This window comes from Schistocerca serialis, chromosome 6 (genome assembly GCF_023864345.2).
Source record: "Schistocerca serialis cubense isolate TAMUIC-IGC-003099 chromosome 6, iqSchSeri2.2, whole genome shotgun sequence".
Classification (NCBI taxonomy): domain Eukaryota; kingdom Metazoa; phylum Arthropoda; class Insecta; order Orthoptera; family Acrididae; genus Schistocerca; species Schistocerca serialis.
In genome coordinates this window covers 114,324,099-114,345,926 of record NC_064643.1, presented here as the reverse complement: position 1 = coordinate 114,345,926, position 21,828 = coordinate 114,324,099, and the positions used below count along the sequence as shown (strand labels likewise).

At 37.7% G+C, this 21,828-nt stretch overlaps 1 protein-coding gene across 1 annotated transcript in view; it reads right to left on the bottom strand.

Moving 5' to 3' along the window:
* LOC126484672 (sodium channel protein 60E-like) overlaps positions 1–21,828 on the bottom strand; it is a 277,274-nt gene that overhangs the window by 120,683 nt on the left and 134,763 nt on the right. Inside the window, exons 15-16 of the mRNA XM_050108265.1 lie at positions 18,771–18,896; positions 4,635–5,268 (exon numbers count right to left, since the gene is read on the bottom strand). Coding sequence (XP_049964222.1) covers positions 4,635–5,268; positions 18,771–18,896 — 760 coding nt within the window. The remainder of the gene's footprint in view (positions 1–4,634; positions 5,269–18,770; positions 18,897–21,828) is intronic.

Sequence of the window (21,828 nt, the reverse complement as noted above, 5' to 3'; positions counted from 1 at the left end):
GATCCGAATGGGGACTATTTTACCTCTGGAATATTTTACCCAAGAGGATGCCATCATCATTTATCCATACAGTAATGCTGCAGGCCCTCAGGAAAAATTACGGCCGTAGTTTCCCCTTGCTTTCAGCCATTCGCAGTACCAGCACAGCAAGGCCGTTTTGGTTAATGTTGCAAGGCCAGGTCAGTCAATCATCCAGACTGTTGCCCCTGCAACTTCTGAAAAGCTGCTGCCCCTCTTCAGGAACCACACGTTTGTCTGGCCTCTCAACAGATACCCCTCCGTTGCGGCTGCACCTACGGTGGTCTTACCATTATATAATCTGTCTGATACCTTTTAGTATCTCCAGGGTTCTTCCATGTATACAACCTTCTTTCATGATTCGTAAACCGAGTGTTAGCTATGATTAAGTTGTGCTCTGTGCAAAATTCTACCAGGCGGCTTCCTCTTTCATTTCTTAGCCCCAATCCATATTCACCTACTACGTTTCCTTCTCTCCCTTTTCCTACTATCGAATTCCAGTCACCCATGACTATTAAATTTTCATCACCCTTCACTATCTGAATAATTTCTTTCATTTCATCATACATTTCTTCAATTTCTTCGTCATCTGCAGAGCTAGTTGGTATATAAACTTGTACTACTGTAGTAGGTGTGGGGTTCGTATCTATCTTGGCCACAATAATGTGTTCACTATGCTGTTTGTAGTAGCTTACCAGCATTCCTATTTTCCTATTCATTATTAAGCCTACTCCTACATGCCCCATATTTGATTTTGTGTTTATAGCCTTGTAGTCACCTGACCAGAAGTCTTGTTCCTCCTGCCACCGAACTTCACTAATTCCCACTATATCTAACTTTAACCTATCCATTTCCCTTTTTAAATTTTCTAACCTACCTGCCCGATTAAGGGATCTGACATTCCACGCTCCGATCCGTAGAACGCCAGTTTTCTTTCTCCTGATAACGACATCCTCTTGAGTAGCCCCCGCCCGGAGATCTGAATGGGGGACTATTTTACCTCTGGAATATTTTACCCAAGAGGACGCCATCATCATTTAATCATACAGTAAAGCTGCATGCCCTTGGGAAAAATTACGGCCGTAGTTTCCCCTTGCTTTCAGCCGTTCGCAGTACCAGCACAGCAAGGCTGTTTTGGTTATTGTTACAAGGCCAGATCAGTCAATCATGCAGACTGTTGCCCTTGCAACTACTGAAAAGGCTGCTGCCCCTCTTCAGGAACCACACGTTTGTCTGGCCTCTCAACAGATACCCCTCCGTTGTGGTTGCACCTATGGTACGGCTGTCTGTATCGCTGAGGCACACAAGCCTCCCCACCAACGGCAAGGTCCATGGTTCAGGGGGGGGGGGGGGGGGGGACCTAAAGCCTATAGATAAACAAAATTATATGGTTTATACTTTCTCCTGGAGATATTAGTCTCACATCATCGTAGATGGGCTTATGCGAAGCTGTGAATTTACAGGAATAAGCTGGTCACAAATTGATGGTTTGAGAAATAGAGACAATCTAAATATATAATGTTAACTGAAGTCAGTAAAAATGAAACAAACATACAGCTCTATTCATTGACAGGAAAGTGAGAGAATGAGGAACAAAGTATATCCACATTTAAAGCAACAGAAGTTATGACAAGTAAATGTCAAAGAAAAAAAAATTGTTTCTTATTGTCTGCTTCTGAATGGGCCTCCTCACTTGTTTGAATATTGAAACATACACCGTAGATGATCATTTTACTTATCACAGTTCACTGTTTTTACTGTAAGTGGTGTGAAAGGGACCAATATTAGGTAATTGTGTCATACTGTTGTAGTCATCAAACCAACTGTCTCTCACTAATTTCAACATAAAATTTATTGCTAGATCCAAAATAAACTTTTTGTTTGCATGTCTTGTGTATATTTTGTGCCATCCAAATTTTCCGTCTGTAGGCATGCTGAATATCCGTATGAGCCCATAAGATGTATGTTACAAGAATTTGTGCACACAGACAGCAGGAACAAGTCACATATACATTAAAAACATCCTCTTCAAAGCCAAACCTCTCTTAGATCAGTTGGGCAGTACATACTCAGTATTCAGAGGGTGAGCACGGCAAGTTTGGGTCCTTAGCTTGAACTCACAAAAGTAGAGGATATGGTCCGCAATGATGATAACGTGTCCTACTTTATCTCTGCTGCAAGCCTATGACATAACATAAGCAGCTGTTATGTGGACCATATAAACAAAATAGTGGGAAAAAAGTCCAATTACCTGATCTTGAACTTTTGAAGTCTATCATTATCGATTTAATGTTCTATTTCAGTCAGTAGAATGTCCAGGATGGAATAACAGCACCATGGAAAGAATAGATTGCTACTCGCCACATAGAGGAAGCATTGAGTCACAGACAAGCATGAGGAAAATGAATACTAGAAATAGTTGAGCTTTTGGGCAAAGTCCTTCTTCAGAAACAGAACTTTTTCACATTCACACAATGACTCAAACATACATGGGCACTGACTCGAGGCACTAAGGTCTGACTTAAGCCGGCCTTAATGCCCTGAGACAGTGGTCAGGTGTGTGTGAAATATTGTTGTGTGGAAGTTCTACTTCTGAAGAAGGACTTCACCTGAAAGCTCAAATATTTCTAGTACTTCTTTTCCTTTGCCTGTCTGTGACCTGACACCTCTTCTATCTGCTGAGAAGCAACGTATCCTGTCCATTAAATGTTCTGTTTCTTCCTTCTATTTTTCTTATTTCCTACAGAAATTATTTTTAGTCTCCAAGTGTTTGCATCTATCATTTTTGTATTCAATGAAACTATTTTACTGAACAGGTATTAACTGTAAACTAGTCATGGGCAGATTTCTTGTTTTTACATATAGCGTGGGCACAATAAAATTGGCTCAAAAAGTTTTTACAATAATGCTGCTGAGGGATTGACCCTTGTTAATGAAGACCAAAGAAGATGCTGGAAATGGCTACTACTGATGCCCGCACAGTCCTGTACTCCATTTATCAAATTGTTAGACACGCCTAGGAGTTCTGTCTGAAGGACAGCAGCAATAGCATTTTCTGTGTTCTGCTGTAGCTCTTTCACTGTGCGAGGATTAATGCACTATACCTGACCCTTCATTCTGCCCCACAGGTACACATGCATATGCTCCATGATAATATTTTGACACAACAATCTCTTAATTCCCACTTGAAATGGCAATGAAATTTCATCAGGCTTTGTTTCTGGGTTTACTTCAGTTGAGCAATATTTTCTGGTGTTTGAACACTTTTTTGATAGTTAGAACCTGTTTCACACCAGTTTTCCACTAATTTTTACATTGCAGACTTTGCTGGAGGTTTTGCCAAAACACTTTGAGTCTTAAACTGATCTGCACACGTTTTCCATGAATTATGATTTGCACAATACCTGAGTATGAATATAAGCTGTTTCATCATGAGCACCATTTTGTGTTCCATTCAAACTGGTCACTAAACACATCTGGTCCTCTCGCTCACTCAAATGTAATGACACAACAAAATACTTGGGACAGAAAATGCAGGTGATACACATGCACAGACGTGTGACAGTAGCTGACTGGTGAACCGAAATCACAGTTTCCAGCATTTTCTGTGATGGGCAATTCTCCTTTTCATCAGTCTTATAAATATTTTCCAGGCCAGTTTTATTTTGCCCACTATTTATTTCCACTCAGAATATTTTTCCATTACTTCAGATTTCTCAGCAATGTTCAGTACCTCCCGCTAAGCAGCAATTTTTTTTTTTTTTTTGTGCAGTCTCCTTTGCTCGGCAAAGTCATCAGATCATGGAAACACTACTGCTGGGCAACTGAGTCTGTGTCATTTAAAAATTCAAACTTTTAAAATTAGTGAATGCTGTAGTACTTTCTTAAATGGATTGTTAACCCTAAATTAATATCTTTACAGCGAGTAATTAAACAAATCCATTCAGTTTTTCAGTAAAACACACCCACTTAAATAAAAGACAAGAAGCAAATAGAACTTAAATTGAAAGAGAGTCTTATAAATTAAAAAAATGTATGTATATACTAAAAGATAGACATAAACTGGAACCAGTTTGATCCATGCCAATGAAGTGAACAACAAAATTGATACATCAAATATTACACCACAAGAAACAGATAGTGGGATACAATAGACATGTACATCAACTCTAATGCTATCAGCAGTGAGGAGGATAGTGTTGCTCAGTAAATGCCGCCAGCTACAACAGAGACAGAGTGTGTTTTTCTATGCAGTACATAAATAGTTTTACTATATTTCCTGTTCTAGTTTTTAATGTCACATCCATTATATCTGTGAAGTGATAAAACTACATCTCTCTGCTAACACACACATTTTCTAGCAGACAGGAAATCTGTTAGTCATCTTTTGCCCATCTGAAAGAGACTGTCCAAAACAGATAGAAGCGTTCTAATATCACACAATACTGTCATTAAAAACGTAAAGCTGTTGCCATAGTATGTGCACAGAATACACAGAAATAGCACTGGTATCAACACATCAACAAAACATAGTCATAGGAGTCAGTTTGTGCAGATGAAAGCTTGTAAAGAAGTGAAGTTAAAGCACATCTAAATCTTTCTGGACAACTGCTTACCTTTGCTACTTGTTTGGTTAGTTGCAAGAGAGAGCTGTTTGTGGACAGTGTGTTTTGGAGTATCAGATGCCTCTTGGACTGTCTCCAGCACTGCCGTCTCTTGATGCTGCAGCCTGGATTCAGAGTTGTTGATCAGGTCCTCAATCTCTGTGTCTTCAAGGTCAACAGCTTTCTGAAGTACTAATGAATATCGCTTCTCTTCTGCATGTTTGTTTAAAGAATCTTGCATGCTCATTGAATGATATTTCTCAGTTGTTGGCTTTGGAGAGATAGCAGGAATGTTTACAGAGTGTCTATTAGTGATACATGGAGAATTTTTAATTTCTTTAGTGATGACATTTTTCTCCTGATTTTCTGCATCTTTGGACGTTCTTGAATCACTGACATCTGAAGGCAGGCTTGCTGAACATTCAGTTGTTAGAGGTTGCTTCTTTTCTGGAATGCTTATAATCGTTTCACGAACACTGGATGGATTTCTTTTTTCAGCTGCATGCCTTGTCATAACTTCTCGTACCATTTGCTCCAGTCGCATGTTTTGTTCATTGTCAGTCTTTTCTCGTGCCTGTCTTTTCTTCCTTACAATAGATCTAATGCGTTCAAAACTTCTCACCAGTTTTGACTCTTCTCCAACTTCCTATAAAATTAAGAATAACCTTAACTTTAGCAGGAATAGAGAACTGAAATGCTGTATTTATTGGACACTATTAATGCTATTTAAGAAGCCTTAGCAAGACCCATAATTGTTTTTAAGTGTCGTATAAACAGTGTTTCCTAGCAGTTATTAAAACTTCAAATAATAAAAAATGTGGTTTGCTTTCTCTTGTCATAGAAACTTGAAAAACAAGTGATAGTACCTGTATCATTCACAGTTTCAGAGATAAAAAGTTATGAAAATGTTAAGACGTGTATACAAAGCGTTTTTCATAATTCTGACCAGAAAAGAGAACATTTAAGGATATGGAATGAGTTAAGAAAAGAAACACTTACTGAGATATGTCATTTATGAAATATTACATCTTTTCAACATACAATTACCAGTAAAAGAAAATATGTTACAGCTATCACTAAAAGGATTGATGTAATAACAATTAAAATGTACATAATTTTTGTAACCGCAGTTAGCATATAAAACAAAACTCTGTCTCAATGGGGCAGGGGGAGATAGCTCTTCCTCCCTCATGTCATCCAGTGACAAGAATTATGTGGTAGACTCCATGTCAAACATCTAAAGAAGTTGAAATTTCATGACATATTAAAGTGATGTACCCGACTGGGCCTTGAATCTGGGATCTTTGCATTTTGTGGGCAAGAGCTCTACCAACTTTGCTATCCAAGCATGACTCATGACTCACCCATGCAGCTTTACTTCCATCTGTACCTTGTGCAAAAAAATAATGGAAATCCCTGCATGGAATAATACATAAAGTAAAGGACAGGAAACTATTCTGAAATGTAGCTGTCTGGTGTGTGGAACATATAAACACACAGCAGAAAACAGTACTTACACTAGCTTTTGAGCTCTTTTTCTGTCTCTAATAGAAGTAGTAGACACATTCATACACACAACCATACAGACACCCAAGTGCCCACACAGCAGCAAACCAATCTCCTCACAAGGTTAAAGAAGGATTTGAACTGTCATTTCCCCGAAAACAAGTCCAGTATGCTGACCACTGCTGCACCACATTTCTTGATAGGTGTGCGTCAAGATGAAGTATCACTGCTCCACAGCAATGTGTCTGCACAGGAAACAGCCACATTTACAGCTTCTTTGGGCTATCAATATTGCCTATCCTTGTATTCCAATGAGATGATACAAAGTGACTTCTTCCTCTTTCCTCAGATGAAGAAACCATTGCATGGCAGGCATTTTCCAGAATGACATCAAGGTAACTTTCAAGGTGGAACCTTTCCTGAACATCCAAAATACAGACAACGACAAGAAATGTCCCCATGAAATCATTCCTCATTACAAAAATGTGATGCATTGAAGGGTGAATATGAACAGAAGGGCTGATATCTTCATCAGGTTTCATGATTGTAGCTTGAATTTTTCAAAGTGATGATTAAAACTTTTTAACAACCACTTGTACCCATTGGTGTTTACAATTTTTATCGGCATCTACAATAACAGCGTGTCTCTAATTCTTGTTCTCCAACCTTCTCTATTCTTTCATAACTACAATAGCAAAGGCATTTCAAAAGGATTCAAGAAGAAAGGCTTCCAAAATGTACCATTAACAGCTGTGATAATATTCCAAAGAAATGTATGCCATGCTCATAACTTGGCACCAAGCAGATCCTTCACAGATGTGTCTGTTGCGTTCAGTTTGTTTTCAAGTCCTCTGAGTGAAGTGGCACAGCCATCACTCAGTTCTCAAAGACAATGAATGATTTCAGGAGTCTGACTGGAAAGAATAATTACAGACTTATGCAAATGAGGAATATATCATACTAGAGTTATAATATATAATTACATGCCTTCTGCATTTAAATGCCTAACATTAAATATGTTTAAGGTGAGGTTGAAAGAGTTCTTGCTTGAGCACTGCTCCTACTCTGTCTCTGAGTTTCTGGAACATCATAATGAGTAAATATCTTTTACCAAATGTTAATAATTATGTATTATGTCATTTCACACTATAATTTACTTTATGTTAATCATGTACTCTCCTTACTAACTATCAACTGTAGAAACAATGTAATATGTCAATTTATGTTGTTATGTACTTTGTGTTGGTGTTGTAGCCATAATGACTATTGTAATTGTAAATTAATTATGTTTACACTTGTCCTATATCATGTGTACAAACAATATACTAAAAAATGTAACAATATTATGAAAAGGAGAGTTGCTACTCACCATATAGTGGAGCTGCTGAACCACAGATAGGCACTACAAAAAGACTGTCACAAATAGGCTTTTGGCCAGAAAGGCCTTCGTCAAAAATACACGACACCCCCCCCCCCCCCCCCCACACACACACAAGCAGACACTAGAAATGTCTGCTTGTGTCTGTGTATGTGCGGATGGATATGTGTGTGTGTGCGCGAATGTATACCTGTCCTTTTTTCCCCCTAAGGTAAGTCTTTCCACTCCCGGGATTGGAATGACTCCTTACCCTCTCCCTTAAAAACCACATCCTTTCGTCTTTCCCTCTCCTTCCCTCTTTCCTGACAAAGCAACCGTTGGTTGTGAAAGCTTGAATTTTGTGTGTGTGTTTGTGTGTCTATCAACATGCCAACACTTTCGCTTGGTAAGTTACATCATCTTTGTTTTTAGATATATTTTTCCCACGTGGAATGTTTCCCTCTATTATACAGGGTGTTACAAAAAGGTACGGCCAAACTTTCAGGAAACATTCCTCACACACAAAGAAAGATAATACGTTATGTGGACATGTGTCCGGAAACGCTTACTTTCCATATTAGAGCTCATTGTATTACTTCTCTTCAAATCACATTAATCATGGAATGGAAACACACAGCAACAGAATGTACCAGCGTGACTTCAAACACTTTGTTACAGGAAATGTTCAAAATGTCCTCCGTTAGCGAGGATACATGCATCCACCCTCCGTCGCATGGAATCCCTGATGCGCTGATGCAGCCCTGGAGAATGGCATATTGTATCACAGCCGTCCACAATACGAGCACGAAGAGTCTCTACATTTGAACCGGGGCTGCGTAGACAAGAGCTTTCAAATGCCCCCATAAATGAAAGTCAAGAGGGTTGGGGTCAGGAGAGCGTGGAGGCCATGGAATTAGTCCGCCTCTACCAATCCATCGGTCACCGAATCTGTTGTTGAGAAGCGTACGAACGCTTCGACTGGAATGTGCAGGAGCTCCATCGTGCATGAACCACATGTTATGTCGTACTTGTAAAGGCACATGTTCTAGCAGCACAGGTAGAGTGTCACGTATGAAATCATGATAACGTGCTCCATTGAGCGTAGGTGGACAAAACTAAAATGAGCTCTAACATGGAAATTAAGCGTTTACAGACACATGTCCACATAACATCTTTTCTTTATTTGTGTGTGAGGAATGTTTCCTGAAAGTTTGGCCGTACCTTTTTGTAACACCCTCTGTGTGTGTGTGTGTGTGTGTGTGTGTGTGTGTGTGTGTGTGTGTGTGTGCATCAACATTCCACGTGGGAAAAATATATCTAAAAACAAAGATGATGAGACTTACCAAACAAAAGCGCTGGCAGGTCGATAGACACACAAACAAACACAAACATACACAAAAAAATTCTAGCTTTCGCACACACACATATATCCATCCGCACATACACAGACGCAAGCAGACATTTGTAAAGGCAAAGAGTTTGGGCAGCTGTCAAAGTGGTGATATTGCTGGTGGTTAGTAGGTTTTATATGGACAGAGGTACTGATTTAGCCATCTTTGAGGTGGAGATCAACATTGAGGAAGGGGGCTTGTGCTTCCTAAACACCCAGAATCCTAAACCGCTCACCTGGCTCAGACAAATGTCTGCTTGTGTCTGTGGATGTGCGGATGGATATGTGTGTGTGTGTGTGCGCGAGTGTATACCCGTCCTTTTTTCCCCCTAAGGTAAGTCTTTCCGCTCCCGGGATTGGGATGACTCCTTACCCTCTCCCTTAAAACCCACATCTTTTCGTCTTTCCCTCTCCTTCCCTCTTTCCTGACGAAGCAACCGTTGGTTGCGAAAGCTAGAATTTTGTGTGTATGTTTGTGTTTGTTTGTGTGTCTATCGACCTGCCAGCGCTTTTGTTTGGTAAGTCTCATTACCTTTGTTTTTAGAGGCCAGACAAATGTATGGCTCCTGAAGAGGGGTAGAAGCCTTTTCAGTAGTTGCAGGGGCAACAGTCTGGATGATTGATTGATCTGGCCTTGTAATACTAACCAATATATATATATATATTCCATTATATGGTGAGTAGCAACTTTCCTTTTCATAATTTTATTACATTCAGTCCTGGGTTTTGGATTGTTTGATACTGAAAATTGTTTATTGGAATAAATAAATAAATATGTAACTTTCATAAACTATTTTACTGGCATACAGAAGCCTAGTTGAACAAAACTTCTTACATCTAAGATAGGATTTGTAAACTCTCTCTCTCTCTCTCTCTCTCTATTCTGGAATTTGATAATAATCGCTTTTATATGTCTGGTACAGTGAAAGCCTTATTCCTCTCATTTTAACAATTCATCTCAATACCAGATACCTTTTTATTTTTTAAAGAGCCTATTGTTTTTGTTGGTGAACATGAATGTCTCAGATATATTTCTGGCCAGAGTGGCCAGAGATAGTGGTCATGTGTGCAAGAGGTGTGCTCGCTTCTGTGAATGTGTTCATGTTTTCCTTCCTGAAGAAGGCTTTGGCCAAAAGCTCATGTATAACAATCTTTTTGTCATGTGTCATCTTTACAGCGAGTAGCAATCTACCTTTCACGACATTGTTAATGTCTATTTCTTTTTAGTGTACCGAGTGCAATTTTAACTCATGTTTTTCTAGTCTGGCACCTATACAGAAAGTCCAAATACATTATATTTCAACTATCAATAAATGACCAAATAAGATCTTTCTGACCTCTTACTGATGCTAAATTAATTCTCTGTGTTAGCAGTAGTGGAAAGCAATGCAAAACTCCATCTTCAAGGTTAACCATATAATAATTGGTTTTAAGTTTTCTTTTTTATGGCGGGTCCACAGGAGCATTAGATTTATTACGTGGAATTCTTTTTCCTGCAATAGTCTGATGCAGCAAACATAAATTTGTACATTCCATTCTGGATTTTTTCATTGATTGCTTATTTTAAGTGATACTAATTTTGTTATAACTACCTAAATTGTCGAAGAGAAAAAAAAGATGTACATTTTCCTCACACTGTAAAGACCTAAGTAAGCTAATAACTATTATTTTCACCAACTAATCTAACTCAGTTAAACTCCCCAGCTAGTTCTGAGGAGCATGATGTATCACTTATATTTTTTTTTTTTTATTTTTCCAATTTTTCTTTAATTTTAAACCATCTTTGATGGTAATTCCAATACCACAATTTTTCTCTATTTCTAACGCCCGATATTTGCTACAACATTTCATTCAGGAATAACAATATCTACTTGATTTTTTGTTAACCATTAACCACTGATCCCCCCCCCCATGAACCACGGACCTTGGCGTTGGTGGGGAGGCTTGCATGCCTCAGTGATACAGATGGCCATACCACATACCATAGGTGCAACCACAACAGAGGGATATCTGTTGAGAGGCCAGACAAACGTATGGTTCCTGAAGAGGGGTAGCAGCCTTTTCAGTAGTTGCAGGGGCAACAGTCTGGATGATTGATTGATCTGGCTTTGTAACACTAACCAAAACAGCCTTGCTGTGCTGGTACTGCGAACGGCTGAAAGCAAGTGGAAACTACAGCCATAATTTTTCCCGAGGGCATGCAGCTTTACTGTATGATTAAATGATGATGGCATCCTCTTGGGTAAAATATTCTGGAGGTAAAATAGTCTTCCATTCAGATCTCCGGGCAGGGACTACTCAGGAGGACGTCGTTATCAGGAGAAAGAAAACTGGCGTTCTACAGATCGGAGTGTGGAATGTCAGATCCCTTAATCGAGCAGGTAGGTTAGAAAATTTGAAAAGGGAAATGGATAGGTTCAAGTTAGATATAGTAGGAATTAGTGAAGTTTGGTGGCAGGAGGAACAAGACTTTAGGTCAGGTCAATACAAGGTTATAAATACAAAATCAAATAGGGGTAATGCAGGAGTAGGTTTAATAATAAATAAAAAAAATAGGAGTGCAAGTAAGCTACTACAAACAGCATAGTGAATGCATTATTGTGTCCAAAATACACACGAAGCCCCTGCTTACTACAGTAGTAGAAGTTTATATGCCAACTAGCTCTGCAGATGATGAAGAAATTGATGATATGTATGATGAGATAAAAGAAATTATTCAGGTAGTGAAAGAAGACGAAAATTTAATAGTCATGGGTGACTGGAATTCAATGGTAGGAAAAGGGAGAGAAGGAAACATAGTAGGTGAATATTGATTGGGGCTAAGAAATGAAAGAGGAAGCCGCCTGGTAGAATTTTGCAAAGAGCATAACTTAATCATAGCTAACACTTGGTTCAAGAATCATAAAAGAAGGTTGTATACATGGAAGAATCCTGGAGATACTAGAAGGTATCAGATAGATTATATAATGGTAAGACAGAGATTTAGGAACCAGGTTTTAAATTGTAAGACATTTCCAGGGGCAGATGTGGACTCTGACCACAATCTATTGGTTATGAACTGTAGATTAAAACTGAAGAAACTGCAAAAAGGTGGGAATTTAAGGAGATGGAACCTGGATAAACTGAAAGAACCAGAGGTTGTACAGAGTTTCAGGGAGAGCATTAGGGAACAATTGACAAGAATGGGGGAAAGAAATACAGTAGAAGAAGAATGGGTAACTTTGAGGGATGAAATAGTGAAGGCAGCAGAGGATCAAGTAGGTAAAAAATTGAGGGCTAGTAGAAATCCTTGGGTAACAGAAGAAATATTGAATTTAATTAATGAAAGGAGAAAATATAAAAATGCAGTAAATGAAGCAGGCAAAAAGGAAGACAAACGTCTCAAAAATGAGATCGACAGGGAGTGCAAAATGGCTATGCGGGGATGGCTAGAGGACAAATGTAAGGATGTAGAGGCTTATCTCACTAGGGGTAAGATAGATACTGCCTACAGGAAAATTAAAGAGACCTTTGGAGAAAGGAGAATCACTTGTACGAATATCAAGAGCTCAGATGGAAACCCAGTTCTAAGCAAAGAAGGGAAAGCAGAAAGGCAGAAGGAGTATTTAGAGGGTCTATACAAGGGCGATGTACTTGAGGGCAATGTAATGGATATGGAAGAGGATGTAGATGAAGGTGAATTGGGAGATATGATATTGCGTGAGGAGTTTGACAGAGCACTGAAAGATCTGAGTTGCAACAATGCTCTGGGAGTAGACAGCATTCCATTAGAACTACTGATAGCCTTGGGAGAGCCAGTCCTGACAAATCTCTACAACACTGTGAGCAAGATGTATGAGACAGGTGAAATACCCTCAGACTTAACGAAGAATATAATAATTCCAATCCCAAAGAAAGCAGGCGTTGACAGATGTGAAAATTACCGAACTATCAGTTTAATAAGTCACAGCTGGAAAATACTAACGCAAATTCTTTACAGACGAATGGAAAAACTGGTAGAAGCTGACCTCAGGGAAGATCAGTTTGGATCCCATAGAAATGTTGGAACACGTGAGACAATACTGACCCTATGACTTATCTTAGAAGAAAGATTAAGGAAAGGCAAACCTACATTACTAGCATTTGTAGACTTAGAGAAAGCTTTTGACAATGCTGACTGGAATACTCTCTTTCAAATTCTAAAGTTGGCAGGGTAAAATACAGGGAGCGAAAGGCTATTTACAATTTGTACAGAAACCAGATGGCAGTTATAAGAGTCGAGAGGCACATAAGGGAAACAGTGGTTGGGAAGGGAGTGAGACAGGGTTGTAGCCTCTCCCCAATGTTATTTAATCTGTATATTGAGCAAGCATGCAAATGTTCTTGAGTCAGATGTCAGCTCTGTGCCAGTGTGCATTCAGCTGTCAATGACGGGACTCTGTACTTGGACAGTTAATAGGGTGTTAATGTTTCTCTGACTTTATGACTATTCAATGTGTAGTTATCAGCTCATGTAATTTTGTGTATGTACTGGCTGTCAACAGAGATTGTAGAAATGTCACCTTGTTTATTAAAATTGATTAAATTAAAATACCATTAAAATGAGAAGTAGAGAGATCTCAGTATTATGCATTTCTGAGCACTGGTTTACCCTGGAAATAATTAAACAAGCAAAAATAAATGCATTCATCTGTCTGCTATTGCATAAAAAACACAAAGCAGGTAGCAATTTAAATAAAGGAAAATATAGATTTTACCATTCTACCTGATTTAACTGGAATGAATGTCAAAAAGAACTATGAAACTGCAGTTACAAAAGTTAATAAGTTCAACCTGGTTACTATACAGGGAGTTTCAAAATGAATACACGGATTTTAAGGCTTTGTAGCACATATTACATTCCCCTTACAATTATAAATAATACACCAAATGAAAGAGAAATACAAACAGTTTTTCTTACAATTATTCAGTGTGAACACCGATCACACATCAAGTCGATAGGTAAGTTGTTCCGAAACCTTGATCAATGTGTTAAGAGTAACTATTGCAATAACACTGTTTCTAAAGTCAGATAGATTAGCTGGTATCAGAGGCACATACACATGATCGCGTCAGATCGTGTGTGAACATGGAGGTCATGCATAAAATGCTGTGTCAAACGGCCCCTTGTGCCCAATACACCGGTCGGATACAACGTCTTTTAACCAGTCGTGTACTGAGTTAAGCCAGTGAGGCGGCACACCATCTTCCTCCCAAACAAAGATGTGTTGTTCAGTTTCTTCCCATTGACATATGGGCCATAGCTGTAGCACATCATGATAAGAAACATCAGTTACGGTTGATTCACCAAAAAAGAAAGGCCCATGAACTATTTGCAGGGATATTTCTTGGGGCTAAGCATGAAAGACTCGCACTCGTTCAACATATTTTTCAGTCATTCCATACTCTTCCCATTGTGCACAGGTATACAAATAAAACTGTTTGAGTTGCTCTTTCATTTGGTGTATTATTTACAATTGTAAATTGATTGTAATAAATGCCACAATGCCTTAGAACCGGTATCTTCATTTTCAGACACCCTGTATTGCTACAGTTTACCAATCAACATCTGGAAATTTTGAACTTTTTCTTTAATTGGAGACATAGTGAAACAAAGTAAATAAAATGGATTGTAATTTGACAATCTGTGGTGACTTCAACATTGATTTTCTCACAAAAAGTAGAAACAGAAAGACCCTTTTGAACCTTGCTACAACAAACAATCTAAGGGCTGAAGTAAAAGCTGTTAACCAAGTAAAAGACACTTGTGAAACATCTCTATATCAGTTTCGAATCAAGAAGAGTTCACACAGCTCCTCCAAAAAATTTTCATAGCAGGCATTACCGACTATATTGCTCAAATGCTATGTCTGAAAATAAAAGACAGTATTGTTAACAATATCTCTTTAAGAACCACATATAGAAGTTGTAGTCAGGGTACATAAACTACTTCAACAGCTTACTGAAGAAAGAAAAATGGTCAGAAGTTTACAAAAATAATGACATAAATGGTAAATACAACTTTCATTGACACATTAACCCATTTATTTCAAATAGCAGTTTGACAGAAAACTGTAACCAAAAGGGGGAATTCTTGAACAAACTTGATCACAAGAGGAATGAGGGTTTCTTGCCAGATGAAAAGACTACTTCATAAAGAATGTAAATGAAAAATTCCGTACCTGAATAACACATATGCTATAAAAATACTCCAAAATACTAAGACAGTAATACAAGCAGCAAAAATAATACATAATGATGAACACCTTTATAATTTGGCTAATTAAGCAAAGGCTATGTGGAGTGTTATAAAACAGAATCTCGTGAAAACAGAGCATAATGCCTTATCACAGGAAAACAGAAAAATAAGAAAAAAGTATCCAACACATAACAAACCCCCAAAAAGTGGCCAACACATTTGTTGCTGATAATATGATAAAATCAAACTTCAATGATAACACAGAAGCTAATGAATATAAAATAAGTGAATGTAGAGGGTCGACATATATCAGTTCCATCTCACAACATGAAGTTGCGAAAGCAATAAAGGGAGTAAAAAATTACACCTCTGGTAGGCATTGATGGTGTCCTTGCAACAATTTTACAGATGAGTGTACCAAATGTAATTGAAATACTTACAGACTTATGTGAATGCTCACTTCAGACAGGCACTTTTTCTGATGTATTTAAAACATCAAAGGTTACTCCAGTATAAAAAAAAGTGAGAGAGACAATGTAAATAACCAGAGATCCATCACAATTTCCTCCTGTATTTCAAAAATATTTGAGAAGGTTATGTATGACAAACTTATGGAATTTGTAAATAAAAACAATATCCTATGTAATGAACAACAGATTCAAAAATAAGAGGTCAACAACAAATGCCATTTGTGAGTGCATCAATTGCATACTAAGCCTGACTGTCAAAAAACAGGAATCAACAGGAATATTTATCGACCTATCAAAAGCATTTGACATGGTGGATCATAAGAGTCTGCTGCCACCACTTGAAAAATATAGTATTCAAGATCTGTACAGCAATTGGATCAGTTCCTTCCAGAGCACAAATGTCAACCAAAAAATTACTTCTGATCACTTGCTAGACTATAAACCAATCAAATATGGTGTAACCCAAGGATAAGTAATGGGACCCCTTCTGCACCATAAAAGATCTAAGCTTAAACAGGGATGTGCATAAAATGATCATGTTTGCACATGACATCACAATTATACTAAAAGGATAAAGTAATGAAGAATTGCAGCAATCAGCAAACACCATCATAAAACAACTTAGCAAATGGGCATAGAATAACTAGTTTGTAATAAATAGTAAAAAGACTGTCACACGAAAATTCCACAATCCTCCAAGCAAGGACTTGTTTATCCCATGTGTCTCTGCCAACAATGTACCAGTCAATAAATGTACAGAAACCAAATTTTTATGACTATGGCTACAAAGCAATTTGAAATGGAATAAACATATCAAATACCTTAATCCAAATTTGAGCAAGATATGCTACCTCCTTTGCTCACTAAAATCCTACTGCAGTGAGAAAACAATAATAAACACTTATCATGCCTACTTTTATTCTTCCTTTAAGTAGGGATTACTTTCTTGCGAAACTTTACAGCAGCTGGCAGCACTTTCAGACTGCAAAAAAGGGCCATTAGAATCATGTTTGGATTCAAACATAGAGATTTATGTAAACCTCTTATGTATCTACATTACGAAAACCCTTATATTCTTTAAAATTTATATAACAGATAGCAAAACAAAAGGAAACAATGCTATTCACGATCACTTTACCAAAGAAAACAAAAACTTACACGTGACCCAAACGAATACATCCCTGTGCAAAAATGGTGCTTTCCATATTGGAGTTAAACTTTATAACAAACTTCCCAAAAATATAAAAAAGCAACTACTGAGGTAAAACCTTTGGAAAAGATATGAAGTCATATTTACAGCATTGCTGCTTTTATTCAGTTGAAGAATATTTAAACTTATGAAGTGTGCTATTTAAATACTTAGTGTATGAAGCAATAATATTATGAAAAGGATGGTTGCTACTCAGCATATATTATAGATGCTGAGTCGCAGATAGGCGCAACAGAAAGACTGTCAGAAAGTGAGCTTTCGGCCAACAAGACCTTCGATGAAAAGAGACAACATACATGCACACGCGCGTACACACACAAGCGTGCACATATATATATCTCCCTCACACACACACACACACACACACACACACGCACACACACACACACACACACACACACACACACACACACACACACACAGATATGCAAAAACAACTCTCAGGCACATATGATTGGTCTCTGGCTGCTGAGACTAGACTGAGAGCAATATTGTTTAATGTATGAAGTGAATTTTTGTAATCTTAGAAAAGTGTACTTAGAAATCACTTTCACGTGTATATTTATAAACTGGCTTCTCCACTGTTTTACGTGTTAGCTGCTTTGTAGACAACATACCCAATAAAATACAATCTACAATGGCTCAGGAGAATTGCTTAAGTGCAGTAAATTGATACTGTTCACATTCACATCCATTTTTTAATGGTCCTGTTGCAAAATATTTATCTGTGTTGTTTCTGTTCATGCTGTCTCTGCTCTTTATATGTAGTACCAAACAATTCATTTCACATCCACAGCCCACTTTAGAAAATGTTTGAAATCAGTTATCATACACTACATTTCAACTGGTTACACAGGCCTTTATGTTTTCCACTTCCAACCTACTATTATTGCAAGAAATGTTAGTCAATTTTTTCTTGTAAATTTGAACTATCTTGTCACTGTCTGTTGTGCTGCACCATTTGGATGCAGTACACAGAGATATGGGGTCAGCACATGGCTTTACTAGTGATTGCCAGCTTTCCTGATCTTAGAGCTACTAATTCTATTTTAACCAGCTTCTCAATTGACCTTACAATACTGTGTATGCCCAGTTCCGCACCTCCCAGTTAAATCCAGATCCTCCATACATGATGGCCACTCAGAGATGGAGATGGACATTGTCTTATGGCATCAATACATTAAATGATACATTTATGGCAGAATAAACAAAACAAAACAGTGTTGTGTAGTTTCACAGAAGTGACTGAACGACCTGAAAGAGTAAATGTAAATAACTGTCACCAAGAATTTATTTTTACCTTTTGCCATATAAAATCAGAGCAACAAAATTAAGTAATGAAGTACTTAGCAGTAGAACAAAATAGTGTTGTTTCGGTATATGAAATGATTGAATGTCCCAAAAGCAATAAGTGTAAATAACTGTAACCAAGCATTAACAACAACATTGAAAGGATAGAGTGCTTAACAGCAACATTGAAAGGATAGACTGCTGCTCATCAGATACAGTAGGTGTTGAGTAGCAAACAGTCACGATGGAAAAGAATGCTAGAAGTATTCAGCTGTTAGGCAAACCCTATCAGATTTGGAAAAAAACACACATATTCACACAAGCACAACTCACTCACACATTGCATGTGAATGTGAAAGAGAGTGAGGGAGAAATAGAGAGAGAGAGAGAGAGAGAGAGAGAGAGAGAGAGAGAGAGAGTATTGCCTTTGTGTGAACATGTGTGTGTGATTTACATCTGATAAAGGCTTTAATCTGAGCACTGAATACTTCTAACATTCTTTTCCACTGTGCCTGTCTGCATCTCAGCACTTCTTCTGCATGATGAGAAGCAATATATTCTTCCTGTATTGTTATTCCATCCTGGATATTCCACTGTAGCCAAGTATTTATCTTTATCTTCTGCCTTATAAAACCAGAGCAATAAAATGAAGTTGACATTCAATAACTGTGCCGTAAGGATCATTATGGACTAAAAAACATGTTTTACCTCTTTCTTTGATTTTAGCTCCTCTGAATTAAAACTATTGAGCAACAAAGCCAAGAAGAGGTTCAGCACCATGAAATTGCCCATAACAAGTGCTGGAAGAAAAATTGCAAAGCAAGTTTCAGGTCCCTGAAAACAGAAAGAGATAATTATTGGCTGCAAGCTGTCTTTACACCATTATAAGCAAGAACATAAATTTTAATGCTACTTGTTATCACTAAGTAACATAATTTGCAGGATCAGTTCAATATTATTGATGTGGACAGAAAATAGAAAATAATCTACAAAGTACATATTTGGCATCAACGAGAAATCTAAATTTGAGAAAATTATTTTAACAGTTTTGGCTCACATATTAATTTAAGATCAACATACTGCATACATCTATTATTTTCTGCAACTCCATTCTTTGGTCATTACTTTAATGCCATTGCTGTCATATCATTTGATATATTATTTCCTCTGGGTTTTCATGGCTACATTCTAGTTGCCTTCAGCATATTGTTTTTGTCTTTCTTTATCCTTGGTGTAATTCACCAGTATTTCATATTACATTAATATGAATTAGGATAGACTGCTACTGGTTACAGACACAAATTGAGTAGCACAAACTATGTGGTGAGTAGCAGTCTATCCTAATCCACGTTGTTGTTATTCCATCCCAGATTTTCCACTGTTCTATTTAATCTTGTAATAAATATATTATATCTCTGGTAGTGTCCTCTGAACAATTGCCATGCATTTATTTTTTCAGATCCAGATAATAGCATACATGTGCACAGAGTGCGATAACTTCCAGTATGTCTTTAAGATTACATTGCCTGATTGTACTCCATAATTTTTCACTGTTTGCCATGCCATAAATTATTCAGCTGCATTATTTTATTTACTTCTCTTTGACTGATTAATAACTTCATAAATCAGAGTGTGAAGGTTTTAATTCCACATATAAACTTAATATAAGAAAACTTACTGCCATGGATATGGACCAAACTAACTGCTGCATATAAAGCTTCATCTGCAGTACTCTTGAGGATTATATAAAACATAAAAAAATGTTGCTACTTTGTATAAAGAAGGTAACAGTCCAAAGATAAATGCAGAAGTATGTTCAAAAAATACAAGACATCAAATCACAAACTTTTTTATAATATAAAATCTAAAGTTCATCTGTTTCAAATTATAGCTTGAATCTGTTCATCCATTTCCAAATTTTTCATTCAGTATTCAGCTTGAACGGAACCTATTTATTTTTGCCATAGCACACTAGTGCTTAACTAAAGCACACATTTTTCAAAATGCTTCTGAAACCTGAAGCCTCTGTTTAATGCTATTAATTTTTCACAGAAAAATTCTTAATCTTTTGAATAGCAGCCAATGTTCAATAAGTGTGGATCATAGATGACATTTCAGTTTTTTGTCTAATGTATACACATCAAAACTTTCTAAGATTCTAAGAAATACACTATTTTACTCTTAACGAAAAATCATAGGGGGTCTATTTTATATTTATGTATCATATACATGTAACTAATCATACGTATGTATCATTACATAACTTTCTAAGACTGGTCAACTATTAAACAATGGAAAGTACAGAATGAAATAATAACAATATGAGAGGATAGATTGCGACTCACCACACACAGGAGATATTGACTCACAGACAGGCACAATGGAAAGATTGCTAAAATATTAAAGCATTTGGACAAGGTCCTTCTTCTGCAAAAGAATACCGTACATTTTCACACAAGCACAACTCTCTCTCCCTCTCTCTCTCTTTCTCTCTCTCTCTCTCTCTCTCTCGCGCACACACACACACACACACACACACACACACACACACACACACACACACACACACACACACACAGACATCTCAGGACAATCAGGCTACAACACCATGATACAATGGCCACATGTGTGTGAGTTGTGGCTGTGTGAATGTGGGTGTGTTTTCTATTGTAGGAGCAACATATTGTCCAAAAATCTTTAATATTTTAGCAGTCTTTTTCATTGTGTCTGTGTGCAACTCAATGCCTTCTCTTTGTGGTGAGTAGCAATCTATCCTTTCCTCGCCAAGGGTCAGCAACCCACTTCTAATCATATTAATCCTATGAATAAACAACAGTACTTACATCTTGACATACATCATCCTTTTCATTCCTCCCATGCAGGTTTCACATTCAAGGCAAACATATCTGTTCACAAGCAGATTTTTTACTGCAATACACCACTATTCTCACCCCAGCCTTCATCGTATGTAAGTATCCCATCAGCCTAGTTCAAAATCAGATTTCCTGGGCCATCACATTCAATCCTGATAGAGCTGATCCCTCCAAAAACAACTCAGGAGTACACCTCATGTCACTCAGTCCTATGCTGGTCTTGAATGTATTAATCAGCTATTTTGACATGGCTATAACTTTCTAATATCAAGGTCCATTCTGTGTGACATATTGCTCATCACAACTAGAACAGATTTTCGTTGCCTTCTGGCCCCCTACCTCACACGCCGCCCCCACCCCCCATGTCTGCAATATCCTGGTCAGACCCTATGCTCCTTCTGCACCAACTCTATAGTTCCTCCCCTGTGACTGCCCTAATGTAAGACTTGTCTGATGCACCCTCCTATTACCACCTATGCCAGATCTGTAACCGGCAAAACATGTACTATCAAATGGAGAACCACCTGTGAAACATTGCATGTCGCGTACCGGGTATTATGTAAACACTATTCACCCTTCTATATTGGTATATCTATCACCAAGCTATCAGTTTGGATGAATAGGCATAGATAGAGGGTGTATGCTGGCAACACACAATATCTTGTTCCACAGTATGTTCTAGAACATGACAGTCATGACTTTGGTGCCTGTTTCACCACACGTGCCACCTGGATTCTCCATCCTGACACCAGTATCTCAGAACTCTGCAGATGGGTACTGGTGTTACAACACATGGTTGATTCTCACCACCTGCTTGCCCCAAATCTACGCTAATTTTTGTAGCCTCAGCATTTCTATTCAGTAACTATTCATTTTCTTCATTCCCTTGCATT